We start from the raw sequence: 17,376 nt of genomic DNA, 5'->3' as shown, positions 1-17,376 counted from the left end.
GCTGTGGAATATTTCTAAAGTAGATTTTATATTTTAGGAAATATTTATTATTGGTTGGAACGATACTATAAATGTTCCGACATTTTAGGACTTTCCCTATTTGTTTCTGATTCTTGTTTTGCAGATTAGCTGAACCGATCTGCTTTGTGCTGAAGCCCAACTAAGTATCTAGCCCAAGCTGCTTCAGTATATAAGGAAGACTTCAAGACCTAATTGTTCATTCAAGCCGTAATACTAAAAAGTTTAGATTTTTAGGGTTTTGAGTCTTTATGTATTCTGCTCTTGTATCATGTTCATGCAAGTTTAGAATCTTTATTGTGTGTTGGAACATTGATCGTAACATTGCAAATGTTAAAATATCATACAGAACATATTAAAACAAGTGCACTAGAATTTCAATTGGCATCAAAGAAGGCACCCTGCCGTTTTTAGGGTGAGCTCCAGTGAAGTTTCATTCTAGCACTATAGACAAGGAAGGTGGATTGGTAAACAGACCCCCTCTGTTGGATGGTTCAAACTATGATTACTGGAAATCACGTATGAGTGCTTTTCTCAAATCCATTGATAGCAAAACCTGGAAGGCAGTTCTGAAAGGTTGGGAACATCCTGTGGCACTTGATGCAGATGGTAACAGGACAACTGTCTTGAAACCAGAAGAAGAATGGATTGCTGCTGAAGATGAACTGGCTCTTGGAAACTCCAAAGCACGGAATGCCTTATTCAATGGGGTAGACAAGAATATCTTCAGACTGATCCAGCAATGCATTGTGGCCAAGGATGCCTGGGAGATTATTCTCAAAACAGCACATGAAGGTACGACTAAGGTAGAGAATACAACACTGCAACTTCTTACTACTAAGTTTGAAAATTTAAGAATGCTGGAGGATGAAAACAAACAAGATTATTACCTAAATATTCTTGATATTGCCAATGCTTTTGACTCACTTGGAGAAAAAATCCCTGATGAAAAACTTGTAAGAAAGATCCTCAGATCTCTACCTAAGAGGTTTGACATGAAAGTCATTACTATAGAAGAAGCTCAGGATATTCCTATTATGAAGATTAATGAACTAATTGGATCTCTTCAGAATTTTGAAATCATGATCAGTAACAGGGAAGAAAAGAAAGAGAAAAAATTGCTTCTGTCTCAGACGATGATACTAAGGATTCTCAGCAAGAGTATGAATATGATGAAATACTCTCTGAAGCAATTGTACTTTTTGGAAAACAATTCAACAAGGTTCTGGAACAAGCTGAATGGAAACCCAGGTCAAATTGTCAGAACATCAGATACAAATTTAGTGAGCAACTAGATGATATGAACAAAGAAGGAACTGATGATTCCAAAGGAATTCAGTGTCATGAATGTGAAGGATATGGTCACCTTAGGACAAAATGTACCACTTTTCTTAAGAAACAAAAGAAAAGCTTGATTGTTTCGTGTTCCAATGAAGATGCTTCAGAAAGAAATATACAAAACAATATCACTAAATAGATAAATGCCATGATTGGTAGAGTCTCTTATGACACAGAATCATGTGATGAAGAGTTAGTTCCTACAAAGGATTTTATGCCAAAAGTGCAGAGATTTTCCAGATGCTATAAGAACAAAAGAAGGTAAATAGTCAACTATTGGCTTAAAGAAGTAATCATTTGGAAAACATATCTGAACTTATGGAAAAGGTAAGACTCTTGAAATCTCAACTGGAAAATATCAAGAAACAGGTGAAAATGATGACAACTGGCACTAGTGCTCTAGATGAGATTCTAGAAGGACAAGTTAAAGAAAATCCAGATGGTATTGGGTTTGATTACAATCTTTTGAATCAGAAACAACAGAACCGCCACTTTGCTTATGCTCCAGAAGACCATGGGATGGTGAGAAAAGAAAAGCAGAACATCAATGGTGGTGTTGCTACAGGAAGTAATACTAGTTCTTCAAGTAAGATAATGTTGCAAAATTGATGAGTCATTTATATACTATTTTAATATGCTTTTTAGTTTAGTTTTATTTAGATTTTATATAATTTTATATTAGTATTATTTCCTTTTTAGGATAGTTTACTTTAAATTGCAATTTATTATATTTCAGGAAAGAATATTGGATGGATTGAATCTTGGAGCAAAAGAAAGGGATTTGGAGCCGATTGGACACGAAAATATGAAGATTGAGAGACAAAATACGTCTCCCACAAGTCAGAAGCCTGGCACGGCCCGTGCTAGCCTTGGCACGGCCGTGCCACCCTCCAGAACACCTTTTGCTGCTTTTGCTAGGATTCTGAGCTATTCTATTTTAGCGCGCAATCGCTCGTGGAATATTCTTAGAATATACTTGCTTAGATTTTAAGTCAAATGTGTGCTATAAATAGAGTAGCTAGCCATCACAATTATTCATCTTTTCTTGGAATGCAATATGTGACAATTGTTTTCTAATAAAAGTTCATTTACTTTATTGTTATTTACTTTTATGCTTTCTCTCTTCTTCTCCTTGTCTACGATGAACGTCAGTGAGTAGACTTCTCTTGTCTTGGGATTGTTGGATAAGTCTAATGACATAATCCTAATCAAACCAAGCTTTAAACCTTAATCTTATGTAACCCTAATTCCTTATCTAAATTCACCGCTTTAACATGGATCAACCATTATCAAACTGTGGAAACGAAAGTGGAGGGTTTGATAATTGTTTATCCATCATCTCAAATATCAATTCATAAAACGAAAGTGGAGTTTTGATATTCGAACAAGTGAATTTAGACAAAGATTGCAAAGTCAGCGAAATAGGCTTTGCAATCTTTGAGACATATAGTTTCGATCTTCAAGGGAACTAATAATGATCAAGTCAGCGAAATAGGCTTGGTCGTTAAAGGAACCAAAATCTAATAGTAATCAAGTCAGCGAAATAGGCTTGGTTGCTAGAGGAACAAAAGAGAAACTGTCTTGAGAAATTAGGTCTAACATAAGGTTATAAGTTTAATAGTTTGGTTTGTGAAGGACTTGTCATTAGGATGAACCAATGATTCCAAGGCTTTTATCTTTTCTTTTATTTTCTTATAATTAAAAATCCAAACTTTTAACCTTTGAAACTTTCATCTAATCATTATTAAAAGTTAATTGAATTCATAACTCCCTGTCGGAACGATACTCATATTTTACTACTTCGGTAAGATCGTGCACTTGCGGTTTTATCCCATCAAGTTTTTGGCGCCGCTGCCGGGGAGTTATTGTAATTTGATTAACTTTTTAATAGTGGTTAGTCTAAAAATATATATATATATATATATATATATATATATAATATAAATTGTCATACCCCAAATTTGGACCATTTGAAATCTTTTTTGTCCATATTTTATAATAGTCCACCTGCTCTTTTATTCGTTTTTTTTTTACCATTTAAAACTCGTGTTTTTCGTCTTTAATCATTTAAAAACTGTCATCTTGCATTTAAGTCTCTGCTCGCTTTTTACAACAGTTAAAATCACTTCATCTGTATTTTTTTATAACTTTTAGACGCATTTTATATTTAAAAGTTTTAGTCATAACAGTCAAGTCATTTTAAAAGGTCTAATTGTATTTTCAAAGTCGTGTCTTTTTAATCATTTCAACCGAAATTTCGGCAGGGAGGATACTTTGAAGTACCTCATGTCAAATTTCGAAGGGACTTTTTTTTTATATTAATTAATATTTTATTTTTATTTTATTTGTTTTTTTATTTTTTTTATTTTTCTTTTCTGTTTATTATTATTTTTTTTTAAAAAAAAACAAAGAAAAGAAAGTCACGTGAACTTTCTTTCTTTCCTTCCTCTTTTCTTTTCCTTTTTCTTATTTTTTTTATTTGTTAAGTCTTTATCCCCAAGTCTCCAACAGGGGTATTTTGGTCTTTGATCTGTACCAGAGTCAACCCTATTTTGTCACTATAAATACACTGTCAATCATTGAGAAATGGGTCCAAAAAAAATCACTGTTCATGTCAGAAAAAATCAGCATCAATTCACAAACCCTAATTTTCTACTTTTCCAACCCTTTTTCAAATCAAACACAAAAATTACAAAAAAAATAGCATGAGTTTAAGAAGAACATTCATGGGTTCATAGGAAAAATCCAGCAACACCAAAACTTTGACAAAACCTCAAATCCATTCATATAACCACACAAATCACAAACAAGCATAAACAAGCCAAAACCGAACCGAAGCAATCAAAACCGGACCGGACCGGAGAAGAGCAAAACGAACCGGAAAGGAAGAAGAGGAGGCCGAACCGGAGCAAGGGGGAAACGGACCGGAGAAGAGCAAAACGAACCGGAGAAAGGGGAGAAAAACGTGAAGCTCTCCATTAGAGGTAACTTTTGATCCTTTCCACCTCTTGTGTAGTGTTGCTAGTGTTTTTGGTTATTTTGTATGAAGTTTTGTTTGAAGCTAAGATTGTAGATCTAGGATTTTTGGTGCATGTTTTAGAAATTATGAGTTTAGATTTGAGTAGAGGAAGGGAAGAGGATTGTTTTGGTGCAAAAATTTTCGAAAAAAAGCAAAAAAAAAACTCCGGCGCGGCGGCGCTCCGGCCGACCACCACGCCGGAGCAGCTCCGGCCGCCCCTCTTCATCTTCTCCGGCCGTGTTGTTCTTGAGGGAGGGGAGAGCTTCTCTCTCTAAGTTTAACTTAGAGAGAGAAGTGTTTTAGAGTTGTGTTGATTTTTTTGTTAAACTTGCTTTTATAGTAATTTCTTTTTTGCCGGATCACACGCGCGCGTACTCATAACCATACGATGCTCCATCGCGTTAGTAGCCATCAGATCTGGGTCATTCCTTGATCTGACGGCTACCGTATGATCTGTCTTTAAATCCTGTGTGTGTTCTGCTGTATGGACTGTGGTGTGTTTTCTGTTTGAACCGTCAGATCGTTGATCTGACGGTCACTGTGCTTCCAGTATATCCTTCCTTTTTTTCTGTTTATTTTTAAAACCGTTGGATCTTAGATCCTATGGCTGTGATGAGATCTTGGGATTCAGATCTGGACCTCTGGATTCATCCAACGGTCCAGATTAGATCCTGCTGAGCCAATTTTGTTTTTTTTTTTTTAATTAATTGTTCTTTATCATTTTTTAATACTTTTTACACTTTTTTTTGACATTTTAATGCTTTTAAAAATTCCAAAAATATTGTTCTTATTATCTTAATTTTCTCTAATTTTTAAAACCCATTCTATTTGTTTTCTTTTAAAATTTTCTATTTATTTCTTATATGATGATCTTAATTGTTGCTTGTCTTTATTCCTTGCTTTTTATTTCTTATGTCTCATTCACCATGATATTTCTTATGCTTACTAACGATTTAATTTTTGTCTTGAATCATAGCATGCACATTTAATTTTCTCATCATCTTATTTTGTCATTGATTTAGTGTGTATAAATAGGGAATTGATGTAATTTTATTTCTTGCATTTTTATTTTGGCATAAAGGCCTTAGGGTTGTATTTAGGAATTGATGTAATAATCTAGGTAACACAAGCACCGACACATGCACCGACACTACCACATTTTATTTACCGCTTTCCGTTAGTTTTTACGATGTTACGTTGGTTTTCACCGTTAGTTTAGAAAAATCATTTTCTCAAAAAAAAATCGAATATGCGAAACTTCAAAAATCATTTTCTTAATAACATTTTCCCTTTATTTTCTTAATCAAATTCTCAATCAATTTTAATTCAACTTCAATCATTTTCAAAATTTAAAATCAATCAACCTCACTCATTTCTTTTATCTCAAGCCTTGAGGCCTCTTTCTCTTCTTAAAACCATTTTCAAAAAAATCTTAAAATCAACCTAACCCACCAAAGAAATTTTTGAGTGGAACTACGTCGGTTTTGATCCCTTTCCCAAAAGGGTACGTAGGCAGAGGACTTGTCCTTCCAAATCAAAATAACCAAAAACATACTTCTTCTCCCTCCATTCTTTCACTTAGATTTTAGGTAATAATTTTTCAAGTAAGCCAAATGAATTTAGCACAAGATAATTTAGGTAAGCGGTTCCTTCGGAATACCGAAGTCGTTTAGGGTGCTTAACACCTTCCCTATTCGAAACCAACCCCCGAATCCAAAGTCTCGATAAGGGTTTTTACTCATTTTTTCCCTTCCCACGAATAAAAATTGAGAGTTCAAAGATTGACGATTCAAATCAATTAATGGTTTGATATCCGAAAATCGCGAGCACATAAATATATATATATATATATATATATATATATATATATATATATATATATATATATATATATATATATATATATATATATAAAATAGTATATATACATATATTTATAAAATATTTTATTTCCTTTTTCTTACCTTTTTATTTTTTTTATTTTTTTATATATTTATAATATATTTTATTTCCTTATCTTATTTTATTTTTATTTTATATATATATATATATATATATATATATATATATATCTCCCTCCCTTTCTCCTTATTTTTTATTTTCTATCTTTAACCGTTTTGATTTCAGGCATGGCTCAAAGACAATAATAACGACATGGATGAGAAACGTGCTCTCAAAGAGTATGCAATCACATCTTCAGATGAGCCGTACGATGCTATTGTGTACCCAACGGTTGAGGGTAGTAAATTTGAAATAAAGCCTGCACTTATTTACCTAGTGCAGCAAAATCAATTTTTCGGATCACCCACTGAGGATCCGAATCTTCATGTTTCAATTTTTTTAAAACTCAGTGGAACTTTGAAGGCAAACCAAGAGGCCGTAAGGCTGCACCTCTTTCCTTTTTCCTTAAGGGATAGAGCTAGTGCTTGGTTTCATTCATTGACTATTGGTTCTATCACTTCATGGGACCAAATGAGGCGAGCTTTCCTTGCCCAATTCTTTCCCCTTTCTCAAACCGCTCAATTCAGGGCGAGGCTTTTTCAATACACTCAAAAAGATGGTGAATCTCTTTACGATGCGTGGGAGCGTTTCAAAGAAATGCTTAGGCTTTGCCCCCATCATGGTTTAGAGAAGTGGCTTATTATCCACACCTTTTATAATGGTCTTTCGTATACCACAAAAATCTATGTTGATGCAGCTGCAGGTGGAGCTTTGATGAATAAAACTTACACAGCAGCATATGATTTGATCGAGGGCATGGCACAAAACCACTATCAGTGGACAAGTGAGAGAGTCATCACTGCTTCTTCACCCTCTAAAAAAGAGGCAGGTATGTACAAAATTTCCTCCCTTGATCATCTAACTGCTAAGGTTGACACACTGACACAAAAATTTGATACAATGAATACTAGTGTTGTCACACCTGCTCCTGTATCACCTCCTTGTGAAGTTTGTGGTGTATTTGGTCATATTGGCATTGATTGCCAACTAGGTAGTGTTATTAGAAGTCCTGAGCAAGTAAACTATGCTCAATATAATCGAGGGTTTGGAAACAACCACTTTTTTTATCAAACCCCTCAAAATCTTTTTGGACAACAAGCAACACCACCCAGTTATGCAAACAACCAAAGAGTCCCTCAAAAATCCAGCTTGGAACTTTTAATGGAAAATTATGTTATAAATCAATCCAAGCAACTCCAAGAGCTTAAAAACCAAACAGGATTTTTGAATGACTCTCTTGCCAAAATCACATCCAAGGTAGACTCCATAGCAACTCACAATAAGATACTCAAAACCCAAATCTCTCAAGTGGCCCAACACGTGACTACTTCCTCTCAAACCACCGGGATCTTTCCAGGTCAAACTGAAACCAACCCCAAAGTCCATATAAGTTCTATTATTCTTAGGGATGGTAACCAATTAGAGGACCCCGTTGTGACAATTAAGAACAATGAGGGAGAGATAGGAAGTGATGAGCCTCAAAGTGAGAAAACTATAGGAGAAAATGAAAAGCCATTTGTTTCACCACCTCATGAGCCTAAAAATCCATTAACACAAGGTTTTGTCAAATCAAAGTTAGATGACCAATTTAGAATTTTTATTGAAATACTTCCAACCAAATTATCATCTAAACTTAAGAATCCATAAAATTTTCCCATACCTTGTGTCATAGGATCCGAAAGCATTGAGAAAGCCATGTGTGATTTGGGAGAGAATTCCAGGTTGACGCCACTATCCCTTTGGGAAAGATTGGGTATAGGGTAGAGAAACCTCTTGAACGTCAAGCTAATGACTATAAAGAAGCGCTTCGTGGGAGGCAACCCACGCATTTAACTGCTTTTGTTTTGTTGTGTTTTGTTTTTATTTGTTTTGTAGGTAATTGTCCGACTATGATTCAAGAAAAAGAAAATTTTTGAAGTCCCGGTCTCCAGAACCTTGGCACGGCCCGTGCTCACACTGGCACGGCCGTGCCAGACCTTGCCCTTCCAAAACCAGGCCAAACTCCAGGAACTTGGCACGGCCCGTGCCAAACTCAGCACGGCCGTGCCTGACCTCAGGTAAGGTTAAACCTCATTTTCCTTCATCTTCTTCCCTCATTCTTCAAACCAAACCCCTCTCATCCCTCCTACTTCTCTCTAAAACCTCCATAACCACAAAACCTCAAACCTCCACATCTCCATCAAACATTCACCAATTCACAAAATTTCTTACCCAATTCAACCACAAAAACCATTCCCACCGCAACCATCCATACAAAATCCACTTTCATCCACCCAATCCAAAAAAATTCACAACCTCCATCAACCAACTCCTAAAACTCACTTAAACCTTCACCACAACCACACCAAGTCCAACCAAGATCAAGGCTATGGCTTCCAAAAGAAGTGGAAAAGAAGTTGCAACATCTTCAAGAGGACCTCCCCCAAAGAAGCAAGTACCGGCAAATAATCATGGCATAATATTCAAGGACAACAAGCAAAAGGATAGGTATATAAATCTCATCTCTAAACCTTTACATCCTTGCAGGTACCCTGATAATTATGACTTGGTTACATTAGGCCTTAGTGACAATGTGTTTAAATTTCTAAGACGATTAGGGTGGGTTGCTATGTTAAGACCTATGCGGGGTTATGAAAATTTCACCTGAGTTTTTAAGTTCTATCATTTTTACAAAGGATAGGATGAATTTTGATAACCCTAATCATAGAATCTCTTTCCGGCTTATGAACATTGATTACGAGATGTCTCTCCAACACTTTTGTGATGAGATGAGCTTCGCTAACACGGGGTTCATCCACGACTCTTGGGATCAAAGTCTTAAGCCGGTTGACTATCAACCCGCCACCTTTTGGGAACATATCACCAACCTTAGGCAATTTAACACACGTTCAAACAAAGCTAGCCATATTCACAACCCGGTGCTTAGGTACCTTCAAAGGGTAATGACTTGCACTATTTGGGGTAGGACCGAATTGAGGAACACTAGGACGGATGAACTCTTCATGTCGTGGGCCATGCTTAACAACCACCTCGTTAACACATGCTTTTACTTGCTTGATTACCTTTCCCATGAAGGTAATAGGTTTGATAGTACGGGAGAGATAGTTGTGGGTGGTATCATCACATACATAGCTAGGCAATTGGGAGTGGGTGAGGACCAAGGGATTACCAAAATTGAGGGAAACAATAGGCTTAACATAAAGACCCTTATCTTTATGAACTTCATTAAGCCCCATCCACCCATGTCCTACGCACTCAAACTCAATGTGCCTATTTTGATTATACTTTCTAACCCATCTCGGACTAACACCGAGGTGGAAGAAAATTTGTTTATGTTGTTGATGATCCACAGGTACATGAAGAACACGATAATGAAGGCGAGGAAGATGCACATTTTCACCAAGAAGAGGAAGGTGCACAATTGTACCATGATGAGGAGCACCATGACCATGATGCCGGATAAACAAATGAAAATGCAAGATGGGCATGGATGCATACCGAGGACTAGAGGATAAGCACCAAGCAACTAAGGCAAGGTGTTGAATTGTCGGGACTAAGGAATTATGTCCTAAGGGGCAACCGCATATCCGAAGAAAATAACCAAATACTTCGGAACATGATGCACCATTTTCACCTCCAAGGTCCTACCTATAGAACTCAATGAAAAATGTGGGCTTTCCTCTTCCTCTCTTCTCTTACTACTCCTCCTCCTCCTTCTTCTTCTTCTTCTTCTTCTTCTTCTTCATTTCTCTTATTTTGAATCATTGAGGACAATGCTTCTCCTAAGTGTGGGGGAGCCTAATAAAGTGTCTTTAGTCGTAGTGTTTCCAAACTCCCTTGAACTTTATTCTTTTGTTTTGTTTTATTGTAAAAGGCATGGTTAAGTAGCTAATTTTTATTGAAAATATCATGACACAAAAATTTTCATTGTCTCCTCTTATTTTGTTGATTCTTGTACATGAAAGCAAACTCTTGTGTTCTAAGTCTTCTTGATATACCCACATCTTGTTTTAAAGTGAATAAAATTCTCCAATGAGAAAAACACAAAAGTTGCTTCCCTTGAGTAAATGTATGAATAGGTATTTTAAGGAAACGCGTTTTAATCTTAGTGGTGCATTAACCTTTAAAGATTCTCAAAGTGCCAGTAGTATAAGTTAGTATAAGGGAGTTCATAAAAAGCCAAAAGCCAAATAAATTCCAAAGATCTCATCATTGAATCTAGATTGGGGAAGGAGGTAGGCCCTCCGACTTCCTACGTGAAGATGATTGATATCTTAAGAAAAAAACTTTAAAAAGCATCATTGAATCTAGATTGGGGAAGGAGGTAGGCCCTCCGACTTCCTACGTGAAGATGATGTTTTAAGGGATACCATTGGATCTAGATTGGGGAAGGGGGTAGGCCCTCCGACCTCCTACGTGAAGATGTTGTTCCTTAAATAAAGAACTTAAAATGTGCAAATGGCAAAGAACAAAGATCCTCAAATACTTCCATCTCTCTTATATGAATTATAGAAGGAATCTTTCTTGGTTGGTTTAGTGCTAGGATTAGACCATGTTTCCTCATAATGCCTATCTTATACAGGAGCAAGAAAAGGGTTGGACTTCACACACACACTCACTTGAAACTTGATCGTTGGGTTGAATAAAAATTATAAGAAATGCTTGAGTTTGTGATTAGTGTACATTTGGGATTTAAGCCCTTGAGGAGACATGTGCTTTAATTGAAATTGTCATTTGATATAACTGTTAGTGCTACTATGTTTATGCCTTTTGCTTGAGGACAAACAAAGATTCAAGTGTGGGGGAGTTTGATGAGTCATTTATATACTATTTTAATATGCTTTTTAGTTTAGTTTTATTTAGATTTTATATAATTTTATATTAGTATTATTTCCTTTTTAGGATAGTTTACTTTAAATTGCAATTTATTATATTTCAGGAAAGAATATTGGATGGATTGAATCTTGGAGCAAAAGAAAGGGATTTGGAGCCGATTGGACACGAAAATATGAAGATTGAGAGACAAAATACGTCTCCCACAAGTCAGAAGCCTGGCACGGCCCGTGCTAGCCTTGGCACGGCCGTGCCACCCTCCAGAACACCTTTTGCTGCTTTTGCTTGGATTCTGAGCTATTCTATTTTAGCGCGCAATCTCTCGTGGAATATTCTTAGAATATACTTGCTTAGATTTTAAGTCAAATGTGTGCTATAAATAGAGTAGCTAGCCATCACAATTATTCATCTTTTCTTGGAATGCAATATGTGACAATTGTTTTCTAATAAAAGTTCATTTCCTTTATTGTTATTTACTTTTATGCTTTCTCTCTTCTTCTCCTTGTCTACGATGAACGTCAGTGAGTAGACTTCTCTTGTCTTGGGATTGTTGGATAAGTCTAATGACATAATCCTAATCAAACCAAGCTTTAAACCTTAATCTTATGTAACCCTAATTCCTTATCTAAATTCACCGCTTTAACATGGATCAACCATTATCAAACTGTGGAAACGAAAGTGGAGGGTTTGATAATTGTTTATCCATCATCTCAAATATCAATTCATAAAACGAAAGTGGAGTTTTGATATTCGAACAAGTGAATTTAGACAAAGATTGCAAAGTCAGCGAAATAGGCTTTGCAATCTTTGAGACATATAGTTTCGATCTTCAAGGGAACTAATAATGATCAAGTCAGCGAAATAGGCTTGGTCGTTAAAGGAACCAAAATCTAATAGTAATCAAGTCAGCGAAATAGGCTTGGTTGCTAGAGGAACAAAAGAGAAACTGTCTTGAGAAATTAGGTCTAACATAAGGTTATAAGTTTAATAGTTTGGTTTGTGAAGGACTTGTCATTAGGATGAACCAATGATTCCAAGGCTTTTATCTTTTCTTTTATTTTCTTATAATTAAAAATCCAAACTTTTAACCTTTGAAACTTTCATCTAATCATTATTAAAAGTTAATTGAATTCATAACTCCCTGTCGGAACGATACTCATATTTTACTACTTCGGTAAGACCGTGCACTTGCGGTTTTATCCCATCAAAAATCCTGAAAAACAACACTATCCTAGCAAAAAAAAAAACTATCACTTGCATATGTCACTACTGCAGGAGAAAAGGCCATATAAGACCTTTCTGTTTTAAGTTGCATGGTTATCTTGATCAATCTGAACACAAATCACAAGACCATAAAAGAAAGAATGTGAAGAAAAACTGGAGGCCAAAATGCAACAATGCTGGACTAATGGCCTACACATCCTTGGAAACATTGTCTAGTGATATCTGGTATTTTGACAGTGGATGTTCCAGACATATGACTGGGGAAAAATGTCTCTTTGAAAATTTGAAATCATGTAATCATGGAAATGTTACTTTTGGTGATGAAAGCAAAGGAAGAGTACAAGGGGCTGGAAATATATACAATGAGAAATCACCTGAACTGGAAGATGTGCTCTTAGTCAAAGGGCTTGTATCCAACTTGATTAGTATCAACCAACTGTGTGACCAAGGACTGGAAGTAAAATTTAACAAAACTGAATGTTTTATAACTAATCAAGGAGGATAGGTGCTAATGAGGGGTATTAGATCTAAGAATAACTGCTATAAGTGGATTTCCCTTCATCAGGATCAGTTCTTTGAACAAGCTAAAATGTTGGTGGAAAGGTTAAAACGTCAGGAAATCCGTAAAAGATATAACTGCACACACAGTGACAATTTGAATGATTGGAGAAGAATTCTTGTGAAAGAAAATCACATAAATAAACAAAATCACTCTATTAGGAATCTTGTTGAAACGGTAAGTTCTACTGAAAATCCATTGCGTGATGCATGTACAAAAAATTTAAAAAAATTGGAGAAGTTAAGGGACAGACTTGACATTTCGCTACAAAGGAAGTTATAGTAGTTAACTTATGACAGGCGTGCAATAATTTTTCCTGTCTCTCACTTCTTATTGGTGCACGCCATTTCAGGAAGTTTCTTTCGTTTCCTCCTTCAACTCCCAACTAAATGCAATCATCTCACCCACAACCCTAGTCTGCATTCCTCTCTCTCTCTCAAAGCCTCAAAACCGTTTACATTCCTTCCCTGAAAACAAAACTTCACCATTTTTCGTCTATCTCTGAACTCTGTTGTTCTCACTAGTTCATTATGAAAACCAAATCAACCATTCCTCCTAATAAAAAGATGGTCTCTAATGTAGACGCATCAACTCCTATAAGGGTTAAGCCCATTTCCACTGTTGCTCCTGCTTCAATCAAAAAGAAAAACACTCCCAAATCTGTTGCTAAAAGAAAATCCATTAAGAAAAGTGATTCGAAGAATGCACAAGCAGATATCTCTATTTAAGAAGCCAAGATAACCAAGGGTAAAGAGGAACTCAAGGACATGTATGATGTCTCAACTCATGCTGAAGAAAAATCAACTTCTGGTCTTGTTATAGGTAATCCTGATGAAACCCTTATTTTCAATTCTCCTGATGCTGGTAGGAAACTAGGGTTAGAAGATTTAAATGATGCGATAGATAGTACTAAGAACATGGAAATAGATGTTGGTAATGAAACAAATGTCAATGATTTTAATGATCAAGATCCTGATAATACTGGTGCTCGTAAGGATGTTGGACCAGATGTTGAAACATCTTTGGACCAACCTAGGAACTCCATTGATGTCACTACAATTGAAGGTGGTAATAAGGACCTTAGTGTTAAGAATGCTCTAGAAATAGTAGTAAACTCTTATAAGTCTCCTGAAGACGTTGTTTCTGAAGAAGAAGAAGATGAGTCTGAAGAGGTCTCTAAGGAAACAGAAAAGGAAGAAGACTCTGAGACTGAAGATAAGGACAAGGAAGTGGTTGATGTTGAAGAACTGAACCTAGTTGACATACCCCTAGCTAAAACTCATGGTGATGGTGTAGCTAAGAGGTTGAGAAGCAACAAAGGGATAGTTGTAGTTCCTTCTAGCACACTCCCTAAGAAAAGAACTACCTCTTTAGCTGAAACTCCCAAAAGCAAGACTAAGGCTACAAGTGTGGGTCCTAATAAAGGATGGAGTAAAGTTAGTACAATGACAGCAAGTGAAAGCTCGTAAAAGAGAAAGGTTAAATCCTCCAGTGAATCTGAGTATGAAATTGAGGAGGATGCTCACAACATTATATCTTATGTGAGTATGAAGTTGAGGAGGATGCTCTCAACATCATTACCTCATTTCATCTTCTTGAGTTTACACAAAGATGGAAGTTCATATACCACAGGAGAGTAGCTGTTCAAAGTGAACTGAGTGAAAAGACTGTTAAAATCAAAGAAGTCATGGAATTGATCAAAGAAGCTGGACTTGTGAAGACTGTATGCAATCTTGGTGATTGCTATGAAAAGCTGGTGAAAGAGTTTGTGGTCAACATTCCTGAAGACTGTGATAACCCTCTGAGTAGGGAATATCAGAAGGTGTATGCTAGAAGAGAATGTGTCAACTTTTCTCCCAACATTGTCAACAGATTCCTTGGATTGGCTGAAGAAGATATTACTGAACTGGAAGCAACTGACAATCAAGTCAGTAGGGAAGTCACTGCTAGTAAGGTGAGAACTTGGCCAAAGAAGGGAAAGATCTCATCAGGAAAGCTGAGTGTGAAGTATGCCATTCTCAATAGGATTGGAGCAGCAAATTGGGTTCCCACTACTCACACCTCAAATATTGCAACAAGTTTGGCAATACTTATTTATGTTGTTGCCACTAGAGTTAAGATGGATTTTGGTAGGTATATCTTTGATCAACCATGAGACATGCAAAGACTGATGTGGTGAGACTACCAATAGCTTTTCCCTCTCTGTTGTGTAGCATTATTTTAGACATTCTCTACTCTATTTGCCTTGAATACTATGGACTTGTCATTCTTTTTTATTACTGTGCAGTTTTCATTCCAAACATCACATCATAACCATTATCACAAAACTGACTGATACTTAACAGATTATGTTCAAGACCATCTACCAACCACACATTATTAATTGAGATAGAGGAGTTACCAATAGTTCCTGTACCAATGATCTTGCCAGATTGGTTGTCTCCAAACTTCAAATTTCCTCCTTCTTTCATTGTGAGGGTGACGAACATAGGCTTCTCTTCTGTCATATGCCTTGAGCAACCGCTGTCTAGGTACCATGATTTTTTATTTACTTTGCTCTTAGACATATCTGCAATATTGACATTTTCAGATTTAGGTACCCATTGTTTTATGGGTCCTTTGAGGTTAGTACTAGAAGTTTTACTCTTCACTTCTTGTACCTTGTGCTGAGAGTTTGATTGCTTATGGTTACTCATTGCCTTAGGTTTAATACCTCTTGGTTCTGATTCCCAAGTAGCAACAACTGCTTTCTTCCTCTGAAACTTAGACTTTAAGATACCAGCTTCTGGTTTCAACAGACTCTGAGGAACATGTTCTGATCTCTTCAGAGTCTTAATCTTTGAAGTCTTAGAATCAGAATTTATCATTGCATTTGGCTTAGAGTTCTTTGGCTTTGAAGTAATCTTAGCCTCGGAGCTAGTAGCTTCAGGTTCTGACTGAACAACAGTTTCACTCTTAGCACCTTCAGTTACAAAGAAGGTTTTCAATCCTTCCTTGATGCATTCACAACATGTTTTAAGACTGATTTCATTAGGTTTCCCTTCTGAAAATCCAATCCATTTACCATTGTTTCTGTAAATGCTGTAAATCATAGAAGCAACTTTGCTTCTGTCAAATAATTTATTTGTTCGATTAGTATTTTAGATAACAAACAAATTTATTATATTTTTGCAATTTTATTGACAAATAATTCACTCACATCCATCCATGGAATGAAAATTTTGTTTCATGGGAAAAGCATCTGCAACTCTTCGATTTATCTGGCAATTGCTTTTCACTGTTATGTACCCCATGAAAAAGTTTGGGTCTTTCTACTTTATTTTTGGATTTTTTCGCCCAACACTTGGATTAACAAACATAGATGATTAAGCAAAATAAATGTGTTCATCATATGTTATTGTTGTCATTGGTTTTGCGTGATTATGAGTGCGCTCCTAAAGTTTTGTGGGAAGCAACACATTGGATAGAAATCCAACCATCTTCATAAGACATAATTCTTAGAGACATAATTCTTGCAGAGAAGAAGACATGATTCTTGGAGACAAGTGCAATTGGACGAGGAAGATGAAATGGAAGGGGAGAGGGTTGATGATGGGGTAAACCAGTGGGTCCCCCCTACGTTCAAGAATAAAGCAAAAGAATCTCCTACTTCTCACAACAAATTATCCTTCTAATATCATTAAAACTTTAAATTATAAATCAAAGGTTTATATTGCATTTGAGGTATGGTACACAAAAAGTTTCATTTGTGTATCTTAAATGCCACCGTTTCAATGTGTATCTTAAATTATAAAACTTCTAATATCTTAAATTCCACCATGACAAAGTTCCATTTTCTACCATTGATATATTATTATTTTAAATGAATGGTTCAGATCCACTCAATATTATCACCTGCAACCTGTTGGCAACTTTTTGGAACAGTACATTTAACAAAAATGAAGACCCCACAAATAATACTTTTTTATTATAATTCAATTTGAGCTTAACATGGGCTTTATGTGTTTGATTTTGGGCCATAAATATTTTTCTGCTAATAATGGGCTACATAAATAATTTCCAACCAACCAACCAACCTTAATTAATTTACTAAATTTCTTTAAACTACTTGCTTAATCAAATTTATTTCGTTAATTAAAAGGCTCATTTAAAAAAAAATGGTTAAGCTCTTTATAGTCTTAAAATGCAATTGGATTATGCAGTGTTAATAGTTGAGATCCATTTTTTCAATGTTAAGGTTGTGAATGCAAACATCAATTATTTTTTGGTATAATTGAAAACATCGTTAATTACATTTTTTAAATTAATAATGAATGATAAAATTGAAAAAAAAATATTATTTTTGTTTAGCAAGAACATTTACAATAGAGACATCTATTTTTTG

The 17,376-nt window shown here is 35.7% G+C and overlaps 1 protein-coding gene and 1 non-coding gene across 2 annotated transcripts; one reads left to right on the top strand and one right to left on the bottom strand.

The window, feature by feature from the left end:
• Nucleotides 1-6,895: 6,895 nt before the first annotated feature.
• On the bottom strand, nucleotides 6,896-7,002 carry LOC120576272 (small nucleolar RNA R71). The gene has a single exon (XR_005642349.1). It is a non-coding gene; the product is annotated as a small nucleolar RNA R71 (small nucleolar RNA).
• Nucleotides 7,003-13,759: 6,757 nt separating this feature from the next.
• Nucleotides 13,760-15,147, top strand: LOC25496508 (bromodomain-containing protein DDB_G0278469). The gene is made up of 2 exons (XM_024786467.1): nucleotides 13,760-14,428; nucleotides 14,539-15,147. Exons 1-2 carry the CDS (start codon nucleotides 13,760-13,762, stop codon nucleotides 15,145-15,147), a joined length of 1,278 nt encoding a protein of 425 aa, XP_024642235.1.
• Nucleotides 15,148-17,376: the final 2,229 nt, after the last annotated feature.

Source organism: Medicago truncatula, chromosome 6, assembly GCF_003473485.1.
Source record: "Medicago truncatula cultivar Jemalong A17 chromosome 6, MtrunA17r5.0-ANR, whole genome shotgun sequence".
NCBI lineage: Eukaryota > Viridiplantae > Streptophyta > Magnoliopsida > Fabales > Fabaceae > Medicago > Medicago truncatula.
This window is presented reverse-complemented; position numbering and strand designations above follow the sequence as displayed.

What these genes read in the sequence shown, in the direction of transcription:
- LOC25496508 (XM_024786467.1), top strand. Translation starts at nt 13,760, where the DNA reads ATGTATGATGTCTCAACTCATGCTGAAGAAAAATCAACTTCTGGTCTT. An exon ending in CTAATAAAGGATGGAGTAAA is followed by an intron (nt 14,429 to 14,538) that starts GTTAGTACAATG and finishes ATCTTATGTGAG; the next exon opens with TATGAAGTTGAGGAGGATGC.